Source organism: Protobothrops mucrosquamatus, unplaced genomic scaffold, assembly GCF_001527695.2.
Source record: "Protobothrops mucrosquamatus isolate PMUCROS unplaced genomic scaffold, P.Mucros_1.0 scaffold3145, whole genome shotgun sequence".
NCBI classification, from domain to species: Eukaryota; Metazoa; Chordata; class Lepidosauria; order Squamata; family Viperidae; genus Protobothrops; species Protobothrops mucrosquamatus.
The window spans coordinates 50,185-77,889 of NW_015389145.1; the positions used below are offsets into that span (position 1 = coordinate 50,185).

Here is a 27,705-nt window from a genome sequence, read left to right on the forward strand (position 1 = left end):
CGCGCAGATAGCACCGTTCGCAGGGAACGAATGAATGAATGAATGCACGCATGAATGAATGAATGAATGAAAGGTGACGTAATGGGCGCAGTGCTTTCTGGGAGGAGCGGCCGCCGCGCTCGCTCGCTCGCTCGCTCGCTCGCGCGGGGCAGGCCGGGATGCAGCGCGGCAAAGCTCCAGACTGGTTCCGGGAGGGGCGTGGCCTGCGAGGGTCTCTCCCGCGCACGCGCGGTGCGGGCTGGACCTCCGCGTGCCGCGCGGATTGCAAAAGGTGGCGGCGTTGCAAGCAGCGGGTGAAAGATGCGCGATCCTGCGATCGCTTTTCCGCGGGATCCTGTGGCGATCCAGTAGGAGCGGCAGCCAAGAGGCAAAACTTTGGGCCGGGTGTTTGCTGTAAGTCTTGCAGTCTTCTGAATTTTTATTGGAGTCCCTTTTGTTTTTTTGTTTTCTTTGCACGGATTCTTTGCAGGCAGAAATGCAACCGGTGAGGCAGCGAGGAGAGGCTGCAGAAGGGCATCTCAACCAGCCCGGCCTTTCCTGGGGTGCCCCCCCCTCTCCTTGGTCGTTGATTTTCACTTTCTCGTGGCTGTTTGTGGATTAAAAATGAGCTCTAGTGGTTTGGATATTTTATGACCTTTGACCCTTTGCAGCCTAAACCAGGGGGTCTTCAAACTTGGCCCTTTGATGACTTGTGGACCTCAACTCCCAGAATTCCTCAGCCAGCGTGCCTGGTTGAGGAATTCTGGGAGTTGAAATCCACAAGCAGTGGTCTTCAAATTTGGCCCTTTTATGACTTCTGGACTTCAACTCCCAGAATTCCTCAGCCAGCATGCCTGGCTGGGGAATTCTGGGAGTTGAAGTCCACAAGCATCGGTCTTCAAACTTGGCCCTTTTATGACTTCTGGACTTCAACTCCCAGAATTCCTCAGCCAGCGTGCCTGGCTGAGGAATTCTGGGAGTTGAAGTCCATAAGTCACAAAGGGGCCAAGTTTGAAGACCCCTGGCCTAAACTGACTTTGAAACTTTGGATGTTGGTTTTGAAGGGAACCCCCTCCCCCCTTAAATTAATTGTATTTCATTATGGTGAAATTATGCATTATAAATTGAATATACACAGAGATGCACACATACACACATACATATACTGTATTTTACTGTGTTATTTAGATGAAATGTGAATATATATATTGTGAGTCCATGTTTGTTATGTCATATGCTAAAAAAGTCCACAAGTCATCAAAGGGCCAAGTTGGAAGAACCCTGCTTGTGGACTTCAACTCCCAGAATTCCTCAGCCAGGCACAATAAAAAAATGTTTCTCACCATTATAATTTTTGCAAATAATTTGAAGCAACAAACAGCCAACGCACAGGAGGGAGAGAGAGAGAGAGAAAATATTATATATTATATAAAGTTATATGTAGCACCCGATGACTTTGATCATGCAATGGTTCCAAAATATTGGATGTTCAAAAAGTTGTTTAAAGTGTAATGTGTTGAGGTGTCCAATGCACACTCAGGGTTTAGTCTGCTCGTTCTTTTGTCCATTTCATCCCCACCACACACCCCTGTGAGGTAGGCTCAACGAGACTGTGTAACTGCCAGAAGATTTTTAACCTGGATTATTTTTTTTTTCCTGGTCTTGTTACAGCAAGCGGACCCCTGGCTGCATGTGTTTTATTTTTATGTATTCAATTTATATGTTTTGTTTTTTATTTATTTATTAAATCTATATGCTGTTGGTCCTGGGGTCCAAAGTGACTCTTTTCCTCATTGCTAATTTGCTAATTTCCTCGATTTCCCTCCGGCAGGCTGGCTGAGCTGTCCAGAAGGATGGCACCCCCTGCCCAGCGCCGTAAAGCAGCGAAAAGCAGCAAAGAGCGGAAGAGACGTGGTCCGCCTGCTGCTAAGAAGGGGAAAGGAGACCCAGAGGAGATCAAAGGAGGAGATGCTCCCAAAATGGAGCCCGCAGTGGCAGATTATTTCCATCAGGCGCACGAAACCTTCAAGTCTGGCTTTGCCTCCGATGAGGAGAAAAGTAAGATTTGTTCACAAAGGGAGACAGAGCACTTTGAAAGCTTGTGGAAATAGTTCTTGAGTTACGACCGTAATGGAGCCTGCCCACCACGGTCGTAACTCGTGATGTTTGGACCATTTTTGGAGCAGTTGTTAAGTGAACCAGTGGTTCGCTATGAGATGGCTTTAGCGTAAGTGGGATGTATACATGCCAGTTTTTGGCAAAATGGCTGTAAAATGTAGTCACGTGACTGTGGGGTGCTGTAAATCGGGGGTCTTCAAACTTGGCCCTTTGATGACTTGTGGACTTCAACTCCCAGAATTCCTCAGCCAGCGTCCCTGGCTGAGGAATTCTGGGAGTTGAAGTCCACAAGTCATCAAAGGGCCAAGTTTGAAGACCCCTGCTTGTGGACTTCAACTCCCAGAATTCCTCAGCCAGGCATGCTGGCTGAGGAATTCTGGGAGTTGAAGTCCACAAGGCATCAAAAGGGCCAAGTTTGAAGACCCCTGTTCTAAATGCCTGTGAGGTCATGTGACTACAAGGGGCAGCTATTGGTATTTCAAATCTGGGTTATAAGTATCCCCATGGAAGTCCGTTGTAAATTCAATCGGTTGGTAAGCGATCGGTTGCAAGTTGAGTACCGGGCCATAGCCGCCTCCATTGGCATTCAGAAATTTGGGAATACGGGAGTTCTTTTTTTGTTGCAAGGAATTCTGGTAGTTGAAGTCCCCACATCTTCAACACGCCAAGGTGGAGAAACACTGTTTAGCGAGCATTGGAAGCACCGAAAAGACAATTTAACAACTGCTCCTCACACTTACGACTGTTGTGGCATTCCGACCATCACGTGATCAAAATTTGGGAGATTGGCATGTACAGGCAGTCCTTGACTTGCGACCACAATTGAGCCCCAAATGTCCGTTGTTAAGTGAGACATTTGTTAAGTGAGTTTCGTCCCGTTTTACGACCTTTCTTGCCATCGTTGTTAAGTGAATCATTACAGTGGATAAGTTAGTAACATGGTTGTTAAATGGATCCAGCTTCTCCCCCATTGACTTTGCTGGTCAGAAGGTCGCAAAAGGGACCACGTGATCCTGGGACGCCGCCACCGTCATAAGTACATGCCAGTTTCCAAGCATCTGAATTTTGATCACGTGACCATGTGGGGATGCTGTAAAGGCCGTAACTGTGAAAAACGGTCCTCGGTCCCTTTTTCAGTGCCGTTGCAACTTTGAGTGGGCACTAAACGAACTGTCGTAAGTCGAGGACTGCCTGTATTGACAACGGCTGCAGCATCCCCGGGAACGTGATCGCCATTTGCGACCTTCCCAGCCGGCTTCCGATAAGTAAAAGCAATGGGGGGGGGAATGCCGGATTTGCTTAACGACCGTGCGATTCCCTTAACGACTGAAGGGATTCGCTTAATGACCGTGGGCCGAAAAGCTTGCAAAAACTGGGCCCGGCTCCATTTAATAACCGCCTCGCTTAGTGAGGGAAGTTCTGCTCCCAATTTTGGTTGTAACTCGAGGACTCCCTATAACGTGCCTTATTTTTGCCTTATTTTATTTTAGATTATATTTTATGTATTGTTTTATTGTATTGTTTTCTATTATGTTTTATGTACTTTATATATTTTATTTTATTATTTTATTTTAGATTCTATTTTATGCATTTTATTTTATTTTATTATATATTATTTATTTTATTGTATTTTATTTTATTATATATTATTATTTATTTATTTTATTATTGTATTTTAGATTGTATTTTAGATTATATTTTATTATATATTACTTTATTTTAGATTATATTTTAAGTATTTTATTTTAGGTATTGTTTTATTTTATTATTTTGCTTTATATCATTTTATGTATTTGATATATTTTATTTCTTTTGTTTTATTATTTTATTATGTATTTTATTTTAGATTATGTTGTATGTATTATTTTATTATTTTGCTTTGTTTTGTTTATTATTATTTTATTTTTATTTACAGGCCTGTTTGTGAGCAACGTCCTGACGGAAGCCGTAGCTGTGGCGTTGCCGCTGGCCCTGGATCCGTCGGGGTCGCTGCTCCTCCAGGCGCTGCTGCCTTCGGCCTCGGGGGCCAGCTTGGACCCCCTGCTCCGGGCCCTGCTCCCCTCCCTGCGCCTGGTGGCCTGCCACCCCTGCGGAGCCCACATCTTGGAGGGGGCCCTGTGGAGAGCCCCAGCGCTGATCTCGGACGGAGGAGAGGAGTCCCAGGCACTGGAAGAACTCATCCTGAGTTTGGGGAAGGGTCTTCAGGAGGAGCTGTCGACTTTCGCCTTGGATGCCCACGCCAGCTTTGTGGTGCGGACCCTGTTGCAGGTCCTGGGAGGGGCCCGAGTCGGGTCGGACGGCGGACGGGGGCTCCCGGGCTCAGGTGAGTGGTGGCTGTTGAATGCGTTCCCCCATCATGTGATGGGTGTGTGTGTGTGTGGAGGGGATGAAAGCCGTCCCCTGCTTTCGGGCATCTCAAGAGTTTCCTGCGTGTTGAGATCCAGGGTGGGAAGGATGTGGGAATGATGAGACCTGGGTTAATGACTCCCCTCAGTTCTAGGAGGTTTCTGGGTGACTCCGGGTCCGCTGTTTCTGCTCAGCTCACTGTAGCTGACCTGTTTTTGTTTTTATTTTATTTTATTTTAATTTTATATTTTATTTTATTATTTTTTATGTATTTTATATTATTTATTTTATTTTATTTTTTATGTGTTATATTTTATGTATTATTTTATTATATTATTTTATTATATATTATTTCTTATTTTATTATTTTAGTTTAGATTATATTTTACATATTTTATTTTATTGTTTTATATTATGTTTTATGTATTTTATACATTTTATTTTATTACTTTTTATTTTTTGTTTTTTATGTTTTTTATTTTTATTTTATTATTTTATTTTATTAATTTTTTATGTATTTTATATTTTATGTATTTATTTTTATTTTGTTTTATTTGATTTGATTTTATATTTTATGTATTATATTTTATGTATTTTATTTTATTATATATTATTCTTATTTTAGTTTAGATTATATTTTATGTATTGTTTTACTTTATTGTTTTATATTAGGTTTTATGTATTTTATATATTTTATTTTATTATTTTATTTTAGATTATATTTTATTATATATTATTTTAGATTATATTTTAAGGGTTATTTTATTTTATGTATTGTTTCATTTTATTGTTTTGCTTGATATTATTTTATGTATTTTATATATTTTATTTTATTTCTTTTGTTTTATTATTTTATTATATATTTTATTTTATATTAATTTTATGTATTTTATTATTTTGTTTTGTTTTGTTTATTATTTTATTTTTATTTACAAATAACAGATGAAGTCCTAAACTCAACATATGCTGTCTTCAACCTATGGACTTCAAGTCCCAGAATTCTGGCTGGGGAATTCTGGGAGTTGAAGTCCACAAGTCTTAAAGTGGCCGTTGTTGGACACCCTTGATTAATGCCCTATTTTGCCAGATGTTTGCAGCATGCAGAAGTGTATGAATCGTTTCCATGTGGGAAAATCAGGGCCTCTGATTCACACCTTCCCCTTTTTTGCCCACTTCCGCCATCTTAGGGCTTCTTCGTCCCCGGGCCAAGGGTTCAAAGGTCGGGAGCGAAGGACCAGCGGTTTTCGAGGTTCCCGCCAGCTTCCTCTCCCTCCTGCAGGAATTCAAAGGCTGCTTCCAGGAACAGATTGCAGGTGAGATGCTGCCATCTGCTGGGCAGGTGGAGAAACAGCAGTCTTGCACAGCTCTTGAGGGAGTCCTCGCTTAATGGCAACAAGGGAGCGTGGGATTTTTTGTGATAAGTAGTTGTAGTGGTTAAGCGGGTCTCCATGAGTGCTGACTCGCTCTTACAACCATTTTGATGCGGTCGCTAAGCCAATCCTTTCTACCGGTATGAATGGGTGTTCTTTGCTGCACACTGGGAAAATACGTTGCAAATTGTCACGTGCAAACCGGTCGTCAATGTGAGCCAGTTGCGCCCCTTGAAATGCGATCACGTGACCGTGGGGGGGGGGGAAATCGTAATTTTGAGGATGGATTGCAAGTACCTTTTATGGCATCGGTTATTGTCATCATGTGACCACAGGGGGTTAAGTCATAAATCTGAGGTCCTTTTATGGGCAGGGGTCTTCCAACTTGGCCCTTTGATGACTTGTGGACTTCAACTCCCAGAATTCCTCAGCCAGCGTGCCTGGCTGAGGAATTCTGGGAGTTGAAGTCCACAAGCAAGGGTCTTCCAACTTGGCCCTTTGATGACTTGTGGACTTCAACTCCCAGAATTCCTCAGCCAGCGTGCCTGGCTGAGGAATTCTGGGAGTTGAAGTCCACAAGCAGGGGGTTTTCAGACTTGGCCCTTTAATGACTTGTGGACTTCAACTCCCAGAATTCCTCAGTCGGCCATTTTGATGAAGCCGCGAGCTTGGATCCAGACCAGGGGTCTTCAAACTTGGCCCTTTGATGACTTGTGGATTTCAACTCCCAGAAATTTCTCAGCCAGCGTGCTTTCCAGACAGTAATAATAATAATAATAATTGGAAGGGACCTTGGAGGTCATCTAGTCCAACTCCCTATACCATTTCAGACAAATTTCAGACGTCTCCCTTAACAACAGACATTTTGGGGTCGTAAGTCGAGGACAACTGAATGTGTCTTGTGAGACATATATAAGCTAAAGAGGAACAGGACAAAAAAAATTCTGATGATGTTTCCTAGTATGGTAACGAAACGTTCAGAAACTAAATTGAAACAGGCTTGGAGAGCAAACCGCTGTCAAAATCTAAAACCCGAGCTACAAGTATTTCCTGTTATTTCAAAGGTATAAAGGTATATAAATAACATTTATATATCTTCCCTTTATCTGTCTTTCCTGGCCGGACCTTAACTAAGATTCCCTGCTATTAAACTAACCCTGTTTTCCCTCTAGATTTCATCACCAATAGATGTTTCAGCCTCTGCCTGCAGGTGGCGCTGGAGATCCTCCATAGAAAGCTGCCTGAAACCAGTGCTCAGCTCTGCCGGTCTGTGATTGGCTACTTGAGCAGCTGCAACCCAGCTGCAGCTGGGCAGAGGTGAGCATTGGGATTGGCTGGATGGTTTGGGGGTGGGGATTGGGGGGAGGAGTTTCCACCGGTTGTGCTGTTGGCTGTGTTAATCTTCCCAGGTTAAAGGCAGTGTGGTGCAATAGTTACACTAGTGTGGTGTAATGGTTACGCTCGCAATGTTGTGTAATGGTTAAAATGTGGAGTTAGAGCAGTGTTTCTCAAACTTGGCCACTTTAAGATAGGTGGGAGTTCTGGGAGTTGAAGTCCACCTGTCTTAAAGTGGCCAGGTTTAAGAAATATTGTATTAAATAGACCCACATTCTAGACCAGAGGTCTTCCAACTTGGCCTTTTCATGACTTGTGGACTTCAACTCCCAGAATTCCACAGCCAGCGTGCCTGGCTGAGGAATTCTGGGAGTTGAAGTCCATAAGTCATCAAAGGTCCAAGTTTGAAGACCCCTGCTTGTGGACTTCAACTCCCAGAATTCCTCAGCCAGGCATGCTGGCTGAGGAATTCTGGGAGTTGAAGTCCACAAGTCATCAAAGGGCCAAGTTGGAAGAGCCCTGGTCTAGACACACCTTACCATTAAAACCTTCGACTTACCACCATTCATTTAGCCATCATTCAAAGCTACAACGGCCCCGAACAAAGTGACTTAGAACCAGTCCTCGCACTTGTGACCATTGCAGCCTCATGGGATCAAAATTTGGGTGCTTGGCTACCAGCACCACCTTTACGACGAGGGCAGGTGATCCACCATTTGAAACCTTCCCAGCCGGCTTCTGACCAGCAAAGTCCAGGGGGAAAGCTGGATTCGTCTTAACGGCCACACGATTCACTTAACGACTGCATGTGTGGATGTGCGCGACAAGGCAGAGGTGCATTGATGTGCCTGTCTTGTTTATTCCTCCCTCTTCAGCAGTCTCCTGGTGTTTCTGAAGGACGCGACCTGCAGCCGGGTTCTGGACAAAGTCCTGGAGGTATCGGATGCGAAGGCGTTGCGCTCGTTCTACAAGGTCCACGTGAAGGGGCAGCTCCGCGTGTTGTCAGCTCACAAGGTGGCCAACTTCACCTTGCAGCGGCTGATCCAGGCCGCCTCGCGCAAACTGGTGAGAGAGGATTTGGGTGGCGGCCTCTCCGTTGGCGTCAATCGGGGTGTTGCCGTTGATTTTCGATTGATCTCGAAAAGCTAAGCAGGGACAGAGCGGGTTAAGACTTTGAAAGGGCAGGAGCAGATTTTGGGTCCACCAATGGCACGAGGGGCTGTTAAGGCACCAGGATAGAAACCAGGAGATGGTGAGTTCTAGTTTGCTTTAGGCATGAAAGCTGGCTGGGTATCTGGGCCCGTCGCTGAGTTCTAGTCCCACGCCCATCACTAGGAGAAAGTTCTAGTCCCGCCGTAGGCATGCAAGCCACTGGTTGACTGGTTCAATGACCAGGAGTGGTGAGTTCTAGTCCCACCCACCCTAGTCATGAAAGCCAGTTAGGTGACTGTGGGCCAATCACTGGGAGACGGTTCTAGTCCCGCCTTAGGCATTAAACCGACTGGTTGATTGTGGGCCAATCACCAGGAGACAGTGAGTTCTAGTCTCACCCTAGTCACGAAAGCCAGCTGGGTGACTATAGGCCATTCACTAGGAGATTGTGAATTCTAGTCTCATCCTAATCATGAAAGACAGCTAGGTGACTGGGCCAATCACCAGGAGACTGAGTTCTAGTTTCACTCTAGTCACGAAAACTAGCTAGGTGACTGGGCCAATCACCAGGAGTGGTGAGTTCTAGTCCCACCCTAGTCACGAAAGCTAGCTAGGTGACTGGGCCAATCACCAGGAGACAGTGAGTTCTAGTCCCATCTTAGTCACGAAAGCTAGCTAGGTGACTGTGGGCTAATCACCAGGAGACAGTGAGTTCTAGTCCCACCCTAGTCACGAAAGCTAGCTAGGTGACTGGGCTAATCACCAGGAGAAAGTGAGTTCTAGTTCTACCCGAGTCATGAAAGCCAGCTGGGTGACTGGGCCAGTCACTAGAAGACAGTGAGTTCTAGTCTCACCTTGGTATGAAAGCTGGTTAGGAGCCTTTGGGCCAATCACCAGCAGAGTGGGAATTCTAGTTCACCTTAAGCAGGAAAGCCAGCTGAGTGATTTTGGACCAGTTACCAGGAGACGGTGAATTCTAGTCCCACCTTAGGCCTGAAAGCCGGCTGGGTGACTTTGGGCCCAACCCACCAACCCACCTCAAAGGGTTGTCGTTATTGTGGGGGAAATAGAAGGAGGGAGGAATACGAGACACGTTCGCCACTTTGAGTTGCGTGTAAAAATAAATCGGCATAAAAATACCTGAGTCACACCGTAAGGGTCCCCCAGCTGCTCGTGATCCATTGCAGAGAGATCCATCAGATCCCTGCCGGCCTAGAAGAGGGGAAGGGGCTCCTGAAGACCTCTTGGTCTAGAAGGGTCTTCTCACTCACACCCCATCCCCAGCTGGGGAAGCTTTTTCAGGAGCTGAGCCCCGGCTTGGAACAAATCCTGGCCCTGGAACATCTCGGCATCGTCACGGCGCTCCTGGGCGCCTGCCGGAAACACGGCGCCCACCAGCCAGAAGTGCTGCAGGTCCTTTTGGAGGTGAGCAAATCCTGCTTGGTTTCCTGGTTGTTCCTTTGCTCTGTTCTTCTCCACCAAGTAGTAGTAGTAGTAGCAGTAGCAGTAGCAGTAGCAGTAGCAGTAGCAGCAGCAGCAGTAGTAGTAGTAGTAGTAGTAGTAGTAGTAGTAGTAGTAGTAGTAGTAGTAGTAGTAAAACTGCTGTGGGACTTCAGAATTCAAACAGACAAGCACCTGCAGCATAACACCCCGGACTTAACAATTGTCGATAAGAAAGACAAAAAAAGTCTGGATAGTGGACGTGGCAGTGCCTGGAGACAGCAGAATAGACGAGAAAGAACTGGAGAAGATCACAAAATACAAAGACCTACAAATAGAAATAGAAAGACTGTGGCAAAGGCAAGCAAGGGTAGTACCAATAGTTAATAGGCGCCTTGGGTGCAATCCCAAAACAACTGGAGCACCACTTGAACACCATTGGCATTGACAAATTCGCTATTAGTCAATTGCAAAAGGCAGCCTTGCTAGGAACTGCTTCCATCCTGCGACGAGATCTGTAATACCATCAAACATCCACATCTGCCTATCCCAGGTCCTTGGTAAGGACTCGATAGGCAGGCAAAAATGCCAAATCCAGTCTGAACATCTGGCTGACTGTGCGATGATCAACAACAACAGCAACAATAATAATAATAATAATAATAACAACAACAACCTTGGAGGTCATCTAGTCCAACCCCCTGCTCAGGCAGGAGACCCTAAACCATTTCAGACAAATGGCTGTCCAGTCTCTTCTTAAAAACTTTTTTAAAAATTGTTGAGCTGTTGTTGTTTTTTTTCCTTCCAGGCCTTCCACTGTTGGAAGCCCCGCACCCGCCAGCGGGCCTGCGCCCCCCTCCTCGCCTCCGTGCTGGCTTACGAGGTCTACTTTGGGGAGGGGAAGGAGAAGGTAGGTGTGAGCTACAGGTAGTTCTCGGCTTACAACCAGAACAGGGCCCCGAATTCCTCTTGCTAAGCCAGATGTGTGTTAAGTTTGAGTTTTGCCCCGTTTTACGACTTTTCTTTCCGGGGTGGTTAAGCGTATCGCTGCCGTTGTGAAATTAGGGACAGCGTTGCGAAGTGAATCGGGCTCCCCCAATTGACTGGGCTTGTCAGAAGGTCGCAAATGGGGATCACCTCTCTCTCTCTCTCTCTCTCTCTCTCACACACACACACACACACACACACACACACACACAATATCAATCCCAGGACGCTGCGACCATCATAAATGTGAGTCAGTTGCCAAGCGTCTGAATTTCAATCACGTGAGGCTGCCAAGGTCGTAAGTGTGAAAAACAGTCGTAAGTCACGTTCTGAGTGCCGTTGTAACTTCGAACAGTCACTAAACGAACTGTCGTAAGTTGAGGATTGCCTGTATTGACAACGGCCGCAGCGTCCCACCACTGTCATAAATGGGAGCGTCTGAATTTTGATCACGTGACCATAGGGATGCTGCAAGGGTCGTAAGGTGAAACACGGGCACAAGTTCCTTTTTTTCAGTGTCGTCGCAACTTCGGACGGTCGCTAAACAAACGGTTGAAAGTCGAGGACTCTCTGCGCCTGTGTTTGCATCATTTAAAGACCGGCTCTGTGAAATTGCTAAGGGGGAGCCGTCGTAACTCTCTTCCTCCCAACCAAACGATTTAAACCTGGCTGCCTCTTGGTCCTCTGGCATGGAGCCCCTCCCTTCTGGGAATCCAGACGTCATTCCACCACACCATTGGATTCTCTTTTATTAATAATATTAATAATAATAAAGTTGGAAGGGACCTTGGAGGTCATCTAGTCCAACCCCCTGCTCAGGCAGGAAACCCTATACAATTTCAGACAAATGGCCGTCCAGTCTCTTCTTAAAAACTTCCAGTGTTGGAGCATTCACCGCTTCTGGAGGTAGGTGGTTCCACTGGTTAATTGTTCTCACTGTCAGGAAGTTTCTCCTTAGTTCCAGGTTGCTTCTCTCCTTGATTAGTTTCCATCCGTTGCTTCTCGTCCTGCCTTCAGGCGCCTTGGAGAATAGCTTGACTCCCTCTTTTTTGGGGCAGCCCCTGAGATATTGGAACACTGCTATCCTGTCCCCCCTCGTCCTTCTCTTCATTAAACTAGACATACCCAATTCCAGCAGCCGTTCCTTATATGCTTTAGCCTCCAGTCCCCTAGTCATCTTTGTTGCTCTTCTCTGCACTCTTTCTAGAGTCTGAACATCTGTTGTACATCGTGGTGACCAAAACTGGACGCCGTATTCCAAGTGTGGCCTTACCAAGGCCTTGTAAAGTGGTATTAACACTTCACCTGATCTTGATTCTATTCCTCTGTTAATGCAGCCCAGCACTGTGTTGGCTTTTTTGGCAGCTGCAGCACACTGCTGGCTCATATTTAAGGGATTGTCCACTAGGACTCCGAGGCCCCTCTCACAGTTGCTACTATTGAGCAAAGTACCACCTATCCCATCCCTGTGCATTTGGGTTTTTCTTGCCTAAATAGAGAACCTTACTTTTTTTTCCTCCAGGCAGACGCACCGCCGGCCCTGAGCACCGTCTCCTATCACGGCTCCCTGATGTTGCAGCACCTCCTCCACTTTGCCGACCCTTCCCTCGTGCTGCGCAGCATGGGCGCCACGCCGCCCGCGGACCTGGTCACCTTGGCGTGTGATCCCAGCGGGAGCCACGTCTTCGATGCCCTCTTGGCCAGTCCCTCCGTCCCCAAGAAGACGAGGCGGAAAGTCTTGCTCCGGCTCAAAGTAAGTCTCGGGGACCCCTGGTGGGATTCCGCTCCGGGTGTGATAATGCTGTGATAACGCAAAGTCAAAGCTCTGCCTGTTTAGGTTCACCCTAAACATTGTACCCTGTAGACCCACGTTTCTCGACCTTGTCAACTTGTAAGACATTCCCAGAATTCCCCAGCCAGCAAGGGAATTCTGGGAGTTGAATTCTACCTGCCTTGAAATTATCAAGGTTGAAAAACACAGAAATAGATTATTGGTCACTGTCATACCATGGTCATTCAGGTGCCAGATTCAAGTTCTGGAGGGATTCATTTCACAGGGTTTCTAGTCCTCAAGGCAAGCAGGAATTCTGGGAGTCGAACTCTAGCTGCCTTGAAATCCCCAAGGTTGAAAAACACAGAAATAGGTTTTTGGCCACTGTCATACCATGGTCATTCAGGTACCAGATTCAACTTCTGGAGGGATTCATTTCACAGGGTTTCTAGTCCTCAAAGCAAGCAGGAATTCTGGGAGTCGAATTCTACCTGTCTTGAAATCACCAAGTTTGAAAAACACAGATATAGGTTTTTGGCCACTGTCATACCATGGTCATTCAGGTGCCAGATTCAGCTTCTAGAGGGATTCATTTTACAGGGTTTCTAGTCCTCAAAGCAAGCATGATCCCGCACTGTTAGCAGTGACGTTTATGATGATTGGTAGTAATCCATAAATTCTGTTTCTGCTTTTTGGTTCCAGAGAGAGTAGTAACTCCATTCTGTCTTCTACCTATCATCAAATATTTGATTGCTTATCGTGCTTTCCTGTTAATCACACACAGAATGAGATTAGATTGTTATTAATTGCAATTCAGGGTCCTTTTATATCAGTTACTTCTGCATCCAGCCCACATTCATTCAGAACCCATTCCTTCAAGGCATCTTAAGATGTTTCTGTTTTTCCATCTTTAATTTAGATCAGGGGTCTTCCAACTCGGCCCTTTGATAACTTGTGGACTTCAACTCCCAGAATTCCTCAGTCAATACACCTGGTTGCATCGCACACTCCTCCTAACCTCTGCAAGGTGTTTGGGTTCTTGGCCAATAACACGTCAACATCTGTATGCAAAAAGTACACATTTCCTTTCCGCAGTTGGCACGATTCTGGGCCTGGTTGCAGCCGTTATTGGCGTGTAGTTCTTGACTTATAACCATTCCACCTCTCCCCCCCCCCCTTTTTTTTTTCTTTTTTGCTTTGGATCATCAGGGCCACTTCCTGTCTCTCGCCTGCTCCAAGTATGGGAGCCGAGTTCTGGATGCCATCTGGAGCAGAGCCTCCCTGCCAGCCAAGCGGGAGCTGGCTCAGGAGCTGGGTAAGGCCTCTGTGTCCTCTGTTTCCTTCCTTTCCTTTCCTTCCTTCCTCCCTCCTTCCTTTCCTTCCTCCCTTTCCTTCCTTCCCCCTTCTTTCCTTTCCTTCCTCCCTCCCTCCTTCCCTTCCTTTCCTTCCTCCCTTTCCTTCCTTCCCCCTTCTTTCCTTTCCTTCCTTCCTCCCTCCTTCCTTTCCTTCCTCCCTTTCCTTCCTTCCCCCTTCTTTCCTTTCCTTCCTCCCTCCCTCCTTCCCTTCCTTTCCTTCCTCCCTTTCCTTCCTTCCCCCTTCTTTCCTTTCCTTCCTTCCTCCCTCCCTCCTTCCTTTCCTTCCTCCCTCCTTTCCTTCCTTCCTCCTCCTTCCCTTCCTTTCCTTCCTTCCCCCCTTCTTTCCTTTCCTTCCTTCCTCCTCCTTCCCTTCCTTCCTCCCTCCTTCCCTTCCTTTCCTTCCTTCCCCCTTCTTTCCTTTCCTTCCTTCCTCCCTTCTTTCCTTCCTCCTTTCCTTCCTTCCTTCCTCCCTTTCCTTCCTTTCCTTCCTTCCCCCTTCTTTCCTTCCTTCCTTCCTTCCTCCTTTCCTTCCTTCCCCCCTTCTTTCCTTTCCTTCCTTCCCTTCCTTCCTTCCTTCCTTCCTCCCTCCTTTCCTTCCTTTCCTTCCTTCTTTCCTTCCTTCCTTTCCTTCCTTTCTCCTTTCCTTCCTTCCCCCTTCTTTCCTTCCTTCCTCCCTCCTTCCCTTCCTTCCTTCCTTCCTCCCTTTCCTTCCTTCCCCCTTCTTTCCTTTCCTTCCTTCCTTCCTCCCTTCCTCCCTTCTTTCCTTCCTCCTTCCCTCCCTCCTTTCCTTCCTTCGTTGCCTTCCTCCCTTCTTTCCTTCCTCCCTCGCTCCCTCTCTTTCCTCCCTCCTTTCCTTTGTTCCTTCCTTCCTCCTTCCTCCCTCTCTCCCTCCCTCCCTCCCTCCCTCGCTTCTTCCTCCTTCCTTTTACCTTTCCTTTCCTTTCCTTCTTTCCTTTCCCCTTCCATACTGGAAAGGGTTCATTCAATTAACACAGTGTCTCTCAACCTTGGGCACTGTAGGATGTTTGGACTTCAACTCCCAGAATTCCCCAGCCAGCATAGCTTCAGCTGCCCCAGCCCCCACTTCTTAAAGGGGCCGAGGCTGAGAAACACTTGAGTTAAAGAAAACGTGTAAAGCCACCCAACTCTTTACACGGCAGGCCATATTTCAGAGTCACCCCCTTCCAGCGACTGCGTTCACACCGCCTCCTAAGGTGGAGCCTGGAACAAAGGACACGTGTGAACGCAGCCCCTCCGTTCCACAGAGGCTTTATTGTCATTCCTCCAAACTTAGCCCCCCCTCTCTTCTCCTTCTCCTCGCAGCGGAGCACGAGGCCCGGCTGCGACACGACCCCTTCGGCCACCACCTCGTCCGCAACTTCGCCTTGACCCACTTCCTCAAACGCCGCCGCGACTGGGACGGCCATCAGCAGGCGGAGAAAAAGCGGAGGCAGCTTTTCGCCGAGATCCTGGACTGAACTGGGGATCAAGAGGACTAGCTCCTTAAGCGGGCTTTGTGTTCCCACGCCCCGCCCACATCTGCCCAGAAGAGCCTTTTTAGAGCCTCTCCCTTCGCCCTCGCGAATGTGAGCGGAATCGTTCCTATCGCTCTCGGCCAGTTCGTGATGGGGACTGTAGTCCAAAAGAAAGGCGAGAGAGAAAGAGAGAAGGGTGAGATTTGAGCAATTTGAGATTGCTCCGGACGTGCCTTACTTGACCCTCTTCTCAAACGGATATTTATTTATATTTTTGCAGATATTAAAGGCAGTGAGTTCTTTGCAGGTGCTGTTCGTGTCTTGGTTTTAGGGCAAACAGATTGGCTGGACAGTCTGCGGTTTGTCCAGAAGGCTAGTCAGCTTCCTGTAATCGTGAAATGATGGTTTATAATAATAATAATAATAAAGTTGGAAGGGACCTTGGAGGTCATCTGGTCCAACCCCCTGCTCAGGCAGGAAACCCTATACCATTTCAGACAAATGGCCGTCCAGTCTCCTCTTAAAAACTTCCAGTGTTGGAGCATTCACCGCTTCTGGAGGCAGGTTGTTCCACTGGTTAATTCTTCTAACTGTCAAGGAGTTTAGATCCGGCGGCGTCTCCAAACGCGGCCACGTTGAAGACTGGTGGACTTCAACTCCCAGAATTCCCCAGCCAGCATGAAGGAGAGGAGAACAAATGTGGCTAGATTGCTTTATTGCATTTGTTTTATAGCAGGGGGTCTTCAAACTCGGCCCTTTGATGACTTGTGGACTTCAACTCCCAGAATTCCTCAGACAGCGTGAGGGAACTAGGACCCTTTTATGACTTGTGGACTTCAATTCCCAGAATTCCTCAGCCAGCGTGCCTGGCTGAGGAATTCTGGGAGTTGAAGTCCACAAGAAGGGGTCTTCAAACTCGGCCCTTTTATGACTTGGACTTCAACTCCCAGAATTCCCTAGCCAGCATGGCTGCCACGACTGAGGGATTCTGGGAGTTGAAGTCCACAAGTCTTCAAACTCAAGCAGGAAGCTGGACTGGAAGCCATTATCGGCTGACCAAAGATTGACCAGCAGGAATAAGCGGCACAGTCTTGGGGCTTGCGATATAGGGAGTCCTCGACTTAAGGATCATAATTGTGACCGCAATTTCTGTCGCTAAAGAAGGCCGTTGTGAAATCGAGTCACGCCTGGTTAAGGGAATCACTTCAGTTAAACGAAGTACGCGGTTGTTAAACGAATCCAGCTCCCCCCCCCATTGTCCGAAGCCAGCTGGGAAGGTCACAGAGGGTGATCCTGTCATCCCGGGTTACGCGACCGTCGTAAGATCAGGCCAAGCGCCCGGATTTTGATTTTCGTCAACGTGGGGATGCTGCGACGCTCATAAATGTGAGACCCGGTCATAAATCAGGGTTTTTTTTTCCAGTGCCGGACACGAAATGAACAGTCGCCAGTTGAGAACTATCTGTAGAGGTGTTAATCGGTAAGTGAGGGGTTATAAGTGGAGGAATGTAGGTAGAGTGGTCGCTGAGCTGGAGGCTCTACTGCCCCATCTTTGCAAACCAAGATGATGACTTCAGCCTGCTCCTTATAGAGGCCCACGCTGCTGGATAGGGGTCAGCAGGCCGGTGTTTCCTCAAACCTGGCAAAGGTGGTTTGTAGCGATTGTACAGCCAGGGACGATGGGCTTTGCAGTCCTACCGAAAGCATCCTTTCCGAAGAGATCCCGAAGCACTCGTATGCTGCATCCGTGGTCTGTTCAGCTGGCTGAACGGCTCTGTATATGCCAGCCTGGATCAACCCCCCTTAACCCCTCTGGAAAGGGGACAGAAAGCTGCAGGTAAAGAAGTTCCTTATTTTATTTTTTTTTGTTTCAATACCGGAAAAACCAAAGAGATCGTTGTCAATTTCAGAAAAGGCAGGCACAGCCACACTTCTCTGTGCATTAATGATTCCCCTGTGGAGATGGTTACCGGCACCGAATTCCTGGGTGTGCAGTCGACGAGTAGGCTGGCTTGGTTGCTCAACAGCGAGACACGGGTGAAGCGGGCACAGCAGGCGCCTCCATTTCCTGCGTCGCATGAGAAAAGCACATCTTCCTTCCCCTGTCCTCACCACTCTCTACAGGGGGACGATCGAGCGCATCCTGTCATACGGCATCACAGTCTGGTTTGGAAGCATCCCTGCTTCGGACAGGAAGCCGGTGCCGAGAGTGGTGAGGACGGCAGAAAAGATTATTGGCAGTTCCTCCCTTCCACCCAGGACGTGGCCCATAAGCGTTGCTTGAGCAGGGTCCGCAAGATTGTCTGGGACACTACACATCCTCTTCACAATCTGTTTTCCTTGTTCCCTTCTGGGAGGGGGGCTCCGTGGTACCCGGAGCAGAACATCCAGATTCAGCCATAGTTTCATTCCGTACAGCATTAACCTTGTGAACGCTCCAGCTTCCTCCTTCCGTTATATATTCAAGATGGACAGTGTTTAATATTTATTTGTTACATATATGTAGGGATGTGGGTCTATACATGCGTTGTTCATAGTATGTTTAGGTGTGTGTCGTGTATGTGTTTCACTTTGAGAGCGGGCAACTAAATTTCATTTTCGATGTGTGCCATTGTGCCCACCGTAAAAAAAATGACAATAAAGGTTATCTAAATCTGAGTCCCGAATCAAGTGGGTTCCCTTCAATCCAGTCCGAAGCCGGAAGGTTTTTTCCGGCGTTTGCAGGGACGAAGGCCTCAGTATTGGTAGTTGGTTATCTTGACTTGGGGGTGCCAGCTGTCCCCCACCTCCAGGAGCCGGCGGATGTAATGGGAAGCCCCCAAAAGAAGGTGCCCGACGCCTTGCATGACGGCGGAAGCCACACGCAGGACCTCCCTGGAGGAAGGCAAAAGAGGATTTCCGTCAAAATAATTCACAGACGGAGGCGGTAGGGATAGTCCTCGAGTTTAACGGCCACAAGGGAGCCCAAGGTTTCTGTTGCTAAGTGAGATAGCCTTAGGCATGAAAGCTGGTACAGAGAATTTGGGCCAGGAGGCAGTGAGTTCTAGCCCCGCCTTAGACATGAAAGCCGGCTGGGTGACTTTGGGCCAATCACCAGGAGACGGTGAGTTCTAGTCCCGCCTTAGACATGAAAGCTGGCTGGGTGATTTTGGGCCAATCACCAGGAGACGGTGAGTTCTAGTTGTGCCTTAGACATGAAAGCTGGCTGGGTGACTTGGGGCCAATCACCAGGAGACCAGTGAGTTCTAGTCCCGCCTTAGCATCAAAGGGGGCTGAGGGACTTAGGGCCGGTCCCTGTCTCTCAGCTCAACCCACTTCAGAGGATTGTTGTGGGGAAAATAGGAGGAAAGAGTATCAAGAATGTTTACCGCTTTGAGAATTGTTCATAAACAATTGTAAGGCGGGATAAAAATCAAATAAATAATCCAATGAGTGGAAGCATTGACAGGGCCAACTTGGAGTTGGGTTTATCAGTGTAAAAGCTAGAACGGGAGGTTTTCAAACTTGGCCCTTTGATGACTTGTGGACTTCAACTCCCAGAATTCCTCAGCCAGCGTGACTGGCTGAGGAATTCTGGGAGTTGGTCCACAAGTCATCAAAGGGTCAAGCTTGAAGACCCCCTGAGCTAGAGTGTCTCTTGCAGCAGTTTTTGTATTTCATACAAAGCCTCCTGCGTTCTTTTCCAACCTTTTATGGGAATTGGCGGACACTGTTCCTTGGAAAAGCACTTGGGCCCTCCCTCTGCACCTTTCCCCGGGGAGGGCAAGGGACCAGGCTCACCGCAGAACTTTCTTCGGTCCCAGGCATTTAAAGTCGCAGCTCATCGAGTAGAGCCCGTAGAAAGTGGCCGAGATGTTGAGGCTGCCGAAAAGGTCCCGAGGGTTGAGCTTGTAGATGTCGAACGTGATGCGGGCGATATCCTGGCTGTTTCGAGGCTTGTCTCCGCTCAGGGCAAACGTCCGACTGGTGCTCTGGGGAACAATAGCAGTAGCACTTAAGACTTATGTACCGCTGCGTAGTGCTTTACAGCTCTCTCTAAGCGGTTTACAGAGTCAGCCTATTGCCCCCCCCCAACAATCTGGGTCCTGATTTAGATAGATAGATAGATAGATAGATAGATAGAGAGAGAGAGAGAGAGAGAGAGAGAGAGAGAGAGAGAGAGAGAGAGAGAGAGAAGAGAGAGAGAGAGAGAGAGAGAGAGAGAGAGAGAGAGAGAGAGAGAGAGAGAGAGAGAGAGAGAGAGAGAGAGAGAGAGAGAGAGCAATAGCACTTAGACTTATATACCGCTTCATAGTGTTTTACAGTCCTCTGTAAGCGGTTTACAAAGTCAGCTTATTGCCCCCAGCAATCTGGGTCATTTAGATTTAGATAGATAGATAGATAGATAGATAGATAGATAGATAGATAGATAGATACATACATACATACATACAGAAAGACAGAAAGACAGAAAGACAGAAAGAAAGAGAGATGAGATAGATGATAGAGATAGATAGAAAGAAAGAAAAAGAAAGAAAGAAAGAAAGAAAAAGAAATAGTACGTAGACATATATTGCTTCATAGTATTTTACAGCCCTCTCTAGGCGGTTTACAGAATCAGCCTATTGCCCCCCCAAACAATCTGGGTCCTCATTTTATCGACTTTGGAAGGATGGAAGGCTGAATCAGCCTTGAGCTGGTCAGGATCGAACTGCTGGCAGTGGGCACAGTTTGCCTGTAATGCTGCATTCTGACCACTGGCAAGGAAGGAAGGAAGGAAGGAAGGAAGGAAGGAAGGAAGGAAGGAAGCGGTTTACAGAGTCAGCCTTTTGCCCCCAACAATCTGGGTCCTCATTTTACCAACCTTGGAAGTCCCGCCTTAGTCATGAAAACCGGGTGGGTGACCTTGGCCCAATCACCAGGAGACGGTGAATTCTAGTCCCGCCTTAGGCATGAAAGCCAATTGGGTGACTTTGGCCCAGTCCCTCTCTCAGCCCAACCCACCTCACAGGCCTGTTGTTGCCGTTGTGAGGAAAATAGAAGGATTAAGTATTTTTGCTGCCTTGTGTTCCTTATAAAATAACAAAAGCAGGATCAAAATCTAACAAATAATTAAAACAAAGGATCCCAAGGAGAAAAATGCACACCACCCCAAAGCAATTTGAGTAGGGGGTGTGTGTTTTTGTGAAACCACAAAAACCCAAATCTCCAAACCGAGAAAACCAATTTTAGCAGCTATTTTTAATGTGGTTTGGGGTTTGTTTTTTTTAAAAAATGCACCAAAGGTATTTCCTGCCAGCTTTATGTTCACCGCAAGTGACGTTGGGGAGCTTAGCTGGGCAAAAAAAAACCCAGATTTCTGAGGAAATAAGGGCAGATAAACCAGAGATTAGCGTGGCTGCACTTGGTCGTCGCCCAAACGGATCTGGAATACCTACAAAATTTATTTCTCTCCTTTGAGCCTTTGGACCGACGTGAAAAAAGAAAAAGAAAAGAAACGTTAATTTTAGAATGATTTTTGTAACTGTAGAAATGGCCGAAAGATTGTGAAATGGAAAGCTAATGGCTGAAGCTGTATTATTTTTGTAATTGTTGCCCCAAAGACAGTTGGAAGTCAATTTTTTTTTTCCTTTTGGCAGTTTTTCATTTTTCTTATATTTTCTTACTTTTGTTCCTTTTATAGGTTGATCTGATAATAAAACTTGATCAAAAGAACAGGAGGATTTAGAAGCATAGAAACATAGAATCCTAGGGCTGGAAGGGTCCTTGAGAGGTCCTCTACTCCAACCCGCTGCCCAAGGCATGAGACCTTAGGAAATCTCGAACAAATGGACGTCCAATCTTTTCCTTATAACCGATAAATAGATAATGACAGATGGCTGGATAGATAGATACATAGATAGATAGATAATGATCGATCAATCGATAGATGATAGATAAATAATGATAAATAGATACATAGAAATAGATAGATAGATAGAAATAGATAGATAGATAGATGGATACATAGATAATTAGATGGATAGATAGATAATGATCGATAGATAATGATAATGATCGATAGATGATAAAGATAGATGATAGATGGATAGATGATGGAGATAGATACATAGATAATGATCAATCAATCGATAGATGATAGGTAGATTAATAATAGATGGATAGATGGATAAATAGATATAGGAAGATAGATAATGATAGATGGATAGATGATAGATGGATAGATGAAGATAATGATCGATAGATGATAGAGATAGATAATGATAGACGGATAGATAGATGATATAGATAGACAGATAGATAATAATGGATAATGATAACGATCGATAGATGATAGATATAGATAGATAATGATAGATGGATAGATAGATGATAGACAAATAGATAATAATGGATAATGATAACGATCGATAGATGATATAGATAGATGATAGATGGATAGATAATGATATAGATAGATAATGATAGATGGATAGATAGATAGATAGATAGATAGATAGATGATATAGATAGATAGAGACAGACAGATAGATGATGGATAGATAATGATATAGATAATGATAGATGGATAGATAATGATATAGATAGATAATGATAGATGGATAGATGATATAGATAGATAGATAGAGACAGATAGATGATGGATAGATAATGATATAGATAATGATAGATAGATAATGATATAGATAGATAATGATAGATGGATAGAAATAATGATAATGATTGATAGATGATAGAGATAGATAATGATAATGATCGAGAGATTTGACAGATGATAGAGGCAGACAGACAAAAAGACAGATCATAGACTGATAGAGCTGGAAGGGACCTTGGAGGTCTTCTAGTCCAACCCATTGCTCAAGGAAAGAGACCTTACTCCATCCCTGACAAACGGATGTTCCAGCTTTTTCTTGATTTGATTTGATGACCCCCACCTTGCCGTGAGTCCACTTCTGTCCTTTCTCTAACACCATCAAGGCTGTGTTGTCTTCCAGGATTTGGAAAAATTCCTCCGTCTCAACCAGGGTCCCGTCTTCTTCCAGCACCAAGAAAACCATGCCGGACATCAAGAGGGTCTCCCTGGCCTACAAAACATGAAACCAACAAAACTGAGGTATGCAGGCTGAAGAGACTCCACCCCCCCCTTCAAACTGCTTACTTTGAAGCGTTAAATATGTGCAACAAAATTTTATGCCCATTTCGCAGGTGAGAAAAGAGAGGTCGACTTGGAGTGACCTGCTGCAAATTCAGAAATAGGTGTGTGTGTGTGTGTGTGTACATTCGCTGGGAGATAAAATAATGATAATAATCAACACAAACACATCTGCCTATCCCAGGTCCTTGGAAAGGACTCACTAGGTCAGGTGTCTTCAAACTTGGCCCTTTGATGACTTATGGACTTCAACTCCCAGAATTCCTTAGCCAGTGTGCCTGGCTGAGGAATTCTGGGAGTTGAAGTCCACAAGCAGGGGCCTTCCAACTTGGCCCTTTGATGACTTGTGGACTTCCAGAATTCCTCAGCCAGCATACCAGGCTGAGGAATTCTGGGAGTTGAAGTCTACAAGCAGGAGTCTTCAAACTTGGCCCTTTGATGATTTGTGGACTTCAACTCCCAGAATTCCTCAGCGAGGCATGCTGGCTGAGGAATTCTGGGAGTTGAAGTCCACAAGCAGGGGCCTTCCAACTTGGCCCTTTGATGACTTGTGGACTTCCAGAATTCCTCAGCGAGCGTGCCAGGCTGAGGAATTCTGGGAGTTGAAGTCCACATGCAGGGGTCTTCCAACTTGGCCCTTTGATGACTTGTGGACTTCAACTCCCAGAATTCCTCAGCGAGGCACGCTGGCTGAGGAATTCTGGGAGTTGAAGTCCACAAGTCATCAAAGGGCCAAGTTTGAAGACCCCCTGCACTAGGTGGACAAAAACGCCAAATTCAGTCTAAACCTCTGACCGATTGGCCGACGAACCAAAATATTCATAATCAAAGAATTTAAAACAATAAAAACTACCCAACACACCCCAAATAAATCTACAAACCTTGTTAAGTAAGTCCCCCAAAGTGCTGGCCATTAGTCCCTTGCGGATGTTGCGCTTGTGATCGCACACTCGGAACGGCCGCTGGGGCGGAGGGCTCGGCGTCCAGACCCGGCGGGAGATTTCCGAGCCTGCACTGGAGACTGACCTGAGTCGAGGGAGAATAACGGAATAACAGAGTTGGAAGGGACCTTGGAGGTCATCTAGTCCAACCCCCTGCTCAAGCTGGAGACCCTACACCATTACAGAAAAGTAGCTGTCCAGCCTCTTCTTAAAAACCTCCAGTGATGGAGCCCCTACGACTTCTGGAGGCAAGCTGTTCCACTGGTTAATTATCCTCACTGTCGGAATTTCTCCTTAGTTCCAGGTTGCTTCTCTCCTTGATTAGTTTCCATCCGTTGCTTCTCATCTTGCCCTCTGGTCCTTTGGAGAACAGGTTGACCCCCCTCTTCTTTGTGGCAACCCTTCAGATATTGAAAGACTGCTATCATGTCACCCCTGGTCCTTTTCTTTTTTAGACTAAGAGAATAACAGGATTGGAAGGGACCTTGGAGGTCTTCTAGTCCAACCCCCTGCTCGGGCAGGAGACCCTATACCAGTGATGGCAAACCTTTTAGAGACCAAGTGCCCAAACTGCAACCCAAAGCCCATATGTATCGGCGGGTGCCGGGTGGGCATGGCCCATTGGGTGGGCGTGGCCGCGGTGGTAACGGCAGACCGGGTGGGACTAAAAAGTTCAATCAATTCCAACTTTGCGAGATCTTTTTTTTCCCCGTGAGAAATTGAAATTGATTAATTGAACCTTTTTTGTTTTGCACACGGCGGCAGAGGCCTAAAGCAAAAAGGTTTTATAAAACCCAGCTGAAGGCCTAGGACTGGGGCAATGGCGCACGTGCCCACAGAGAAGGCTCTGCGTGCCACCTGTGGCACGTATGCCATAGGTTCGCCACCACGGCCCTATACCATTTCAGATAGATGGCTGTCCAATCTCTTCTTAAAAACCTCCAGTGTTACCCACAACCTATGAAGTTCCACTGTTTAATTGTTCTCACTATCAGGAAATTCCTCCTTCGTTCTAGTTCAGCTTTCTCCTTCATTAGTTTCCATCCCTTACTTCTTGTCCTGCCTTCAGGTGGAGAATGGCTTGACTCCCTCTTCTTTGGGGCAACCCCTGAGATATAGGAAGACTGCTATCCTGTCCCCCCTCGTCCTTCTCTTCATTAAACTAAACATCCCCAATTCCAGCAGCCGTCCCTTATATGTTTTAGCCTCCAGTCCCCTGATCATCTTTGTTGCTCTTCTCTGTACTCTTTCTAGAGTCTCAACATCTTTCTTACATCGTGGTGACCAAAACTGGATGCAGTATTCCAAGTGTGGCCTTACCAAGGCCTTGTAAAGTGGTATTAACACGTCTTGTGATCTTGCAGCGTGATGCCTCAGGTCATGTGCAGAGTGTCCAGCGAAAAACACACCGTCCCTTTCTGCAGTGTCACTAAGAAGGTCCTTCTGTAAGACTGCCTCTCCCTGATTTTTTGAGAGATTAGCCCTCACAGGGCTCCCCAAACAGCCACAATGAATCAGGATTACGTGGAGCTGTTTATTACAGCAGCTGTTGTTCCTTTAGCCGTGGAGGTCATAGTCCAAATTCCAGGTAGTTTTTTTTCTCCAGAAAGAGGGGGCTGGAGTAGTGATGGAGTAGCTATGGAGTCTGTCTTAATTGCACAGAGATATCCAAGGAGCAATGATGCACAAGTGGGTTTTTTAGCTTAATAATAATAATAATAATAATAATAATAATAATAATAATAATAATAATAATAATAATAATAATAATAATAATAATAATAATAATAATAATACAGTTGGAAGGGAGGTCATCTAGTCCAACCCCCTGCTCAGGCAGGAAACCCTGTCCCATTTCAGACAAATGGCTGTCCTGTCTCTTCTTAAAAACCTCCAGTGTTGGCGCATTCACAGCTTCTGGAGGCAGGTAGTTCCACTGGTTAATTGTTCCAACTGTCAGGAAGTTTCTCCTTAGTTCTAAGTTGCTTCTCTCTTTGGTTAGCTTCTGAAGTACCAAACAAGCCAGGTCATACCTTGCATTTGTGAAATAAGCCATGATTGGCTGAATGTTGCTGCTGTAGAACTGGGCTTATTAAGAATAGGAGTGACCTTGGGGCAAGATGGGCTGTTTATAAATTTTATAAATAAATAAGCAGACCATTTCATCTGAAAAGGTAACTATCCATGTTTCTTGACTTGGTACACTATAAATATCTAGTCTCCCCCCCCCTTTATTATTGTAATAAACAGAGTTTTCCAAGCTTGACCGCTTTAAGATGGATGGAGTTCAACTCCCAAAGCTGGCTGGGGGATTCTGTGAATTGAAGTCCACGGATCTTAAAGTGGCAAGGTTGGGAGATTGTTCTAAAACAGGGCTCTCCAAACGTGGCCGCTTTAAGACTTCTGGACTTCAACTCCCAGAATTCCTCAGCCAGCCAAGCTTGGAGACTCTCGTTTCCCAATCTTGCCATTTTAAGAAGAGTGGACTTCGACTTTGCTGGCTGGGGAATTCTGGGAGTTGAAGTCCACAAGTCTTAAAATCGCCACGTTTGGAGATCCCGACTCTAAAAGAAGAGTGAGTCCAGAATGGATAACTCGTTCCATTGGCAACCAGTTTTAAACATGGACTCTGCTCTGAATTCGAATCTTCGTCAAGGATTAGCCAACTCAAAGCGAACCCATTTTAATTGCAGATGCTCACATTGTTCCAGACATAACTTGGTTATCTCTCTCTCTCTCATCTATCTATCTGTCCTCTCTCTCTTTCTCTCTCTATATCTATCCCCCCCTCCCCTTTCCACTCCAACAGAAACTGACATTCTGCTGAATTGATTCCTGAAACAAGCCTTTTTCTGGGTCTCTTGAACCACAACCACAGAGCAAGCAAACCAGGTTTATAAAACACGCCCTCTCCCCTAATCCCAACCCCTCAACCAGATAACCACAGACCAAGCTTCGCCCCCATGGTGGAATCCAGCTGGGTAATCTTTGTAAACAACCAGGAGATTAGAAAGTTGGGTAAACCTAGTTAGTTTGCTGTGCCTTCCTTGATTTCACACAAACAGGTTTGGGAATTCCCCCCCCCCTTCCACAGTCCCCAACATCCTTGTGTTGGCTGCTGCTGTAACTTGTGAAAAGGCTGGACGGCAGATCCAACTAACCACAAAAGAAGGCTAGCTGTTGAGAACTAGCTAGAGAAACCAGGATGTCAAGGACTCCGGAAGTCGAGATTGCTAACCCCAACCTCTCCAGCCCCGTGCCCCCCCCATGAACTTACTTCAACAAAGACGAGGGGGCCAAGGCATTGATAAGATCCATGGTGCCCACGGCAGGGGCTGATGGGCTCCCAGCAAAGAGATGTCCTTTCTTCCTGCTTCGTCAGTGTTTTGTGTTGAGTTGCAAAAGGGACACGCTGCCCTGTTTGGTCTCTCTGGACTCTGAACTGTGATTTGTGGGCAGGAGCATGGGTATGTGTGCGTGATGGAGGTGTGTGTGTGTGTGTGTGTGTGTAGAACATGGTGCAAATTCCAAAGTAAACAACAAAACAGATAACACCCCAGGCTAATAGACTTGGATTGGATGGTGTCTGTCTTGATTTTCTGCATCAAGTGAGTAGAGGGAGAACACCCAATGTTGACCTAAAAGGAACAGGTTAAACTGGTTAAAATTTTATTTTTAGGTGTTCCCCCCCCCAAATCAACAGGGTTTGTATAACATCATCATGGAACATCTGCCCATCTGATAGCAGTGCTGGATTTTTTTTAAAAAAATGACCCCTAATAATATAAGAAAAGGATGGATGAACAAATCTATCAAATCCACAAAGATGTTTGTGTGTGTGTGTGTGTGTGTGTGTGTGGTGGGGTCAACTTATCTTCCAAAGCACCAGAAAGCAAGACCAGAAACTGGATGGAAGAGCAACGAAGATGAACAGGGAACTGGAGGCTAAAACATATAAGGAACGGCTGCTGGAATTGGGTATGTCTAGTTTAATGAAGAGAAGGACGAAGGGGGACATGATAGCAGTCTTCCCATATCTCAGGGGCTGCCCCAAAGAAGAGGGAGTCAAGCTATTCTCCAAAGCGCCTGAAGGCAGGACAAGAAGCAACGGATGGAAACTAATCAAGGAGAAAAGCAACCTAGAACTAAGGAGAAACTTCCTAATAGTGAGAACAATTAATCAGTAGAACAGCTGGCCACCAGACATTGTGAATGCTCCAACACTGGAGATTTTCAAGAGGAGACTGGACAGGCACTTGTCTGAAATGGTCTAGGGTCTCCTGCTTGAGCAGGGGGTTGGACTG

General features: G+C 46.2%; 2 protein-coding genes across 2 annotated transcripts; one reads left to right on the forward strand and one right to left on the reverse strand.

The window, feature by feature from the left end:
* The first annotated feature begins 1,832 nt into the window (after positions 1-1,832).
* Positions 1,833-15,517, forward strand: NOP9 (NOP9 nucleolar protein). Its single transcript, XM_015826453.1, has 10 exons — positions 1,833-2,037; positions 4,013-4,420; positions 5,631-5,756; positions 6,986-7,130; positions 8,027-8,213; positions 9,585-9,725; positions 10,549-10,650; positions 12,250-12,480; positions 13,708-13,813; positions 15,177-15,517. The coding sequence occupies exons 1-10, from the start codon at positions 1,833-1,835 to the stop codon at positions 15,329-15,331; spliced, it is 1,806 nt and encodes a 601-aa protein (XP_015681939.1). The 3' UTR covers positions 15,332-15,517.
* Positions 15,518-18,063: 2,546 nt separating this feature from the next.
* Positions 18,064-26,719, reverse strand: CIDEB (cell death inducing DFFA like effector b). The gene is made up of 5 exons (XM_015826454.1): positions 26,679-26,719; positions 23,342-23,486; positions 22,243-22,392; positions 19,109-19,299; positions 18,064-18,202 (listed from the first exon to the last, which is right to left on the reverse strand). Exons 1-5 carry the CDS (start codon positions 26,717-26,719, stop codon positions 18,064-18,066), a joined length of 666 nt encoding a protein of 221 aa, XP_015681940.1.
* Positions 26,720-27,705: the final 986 nt, after the last annotated feature.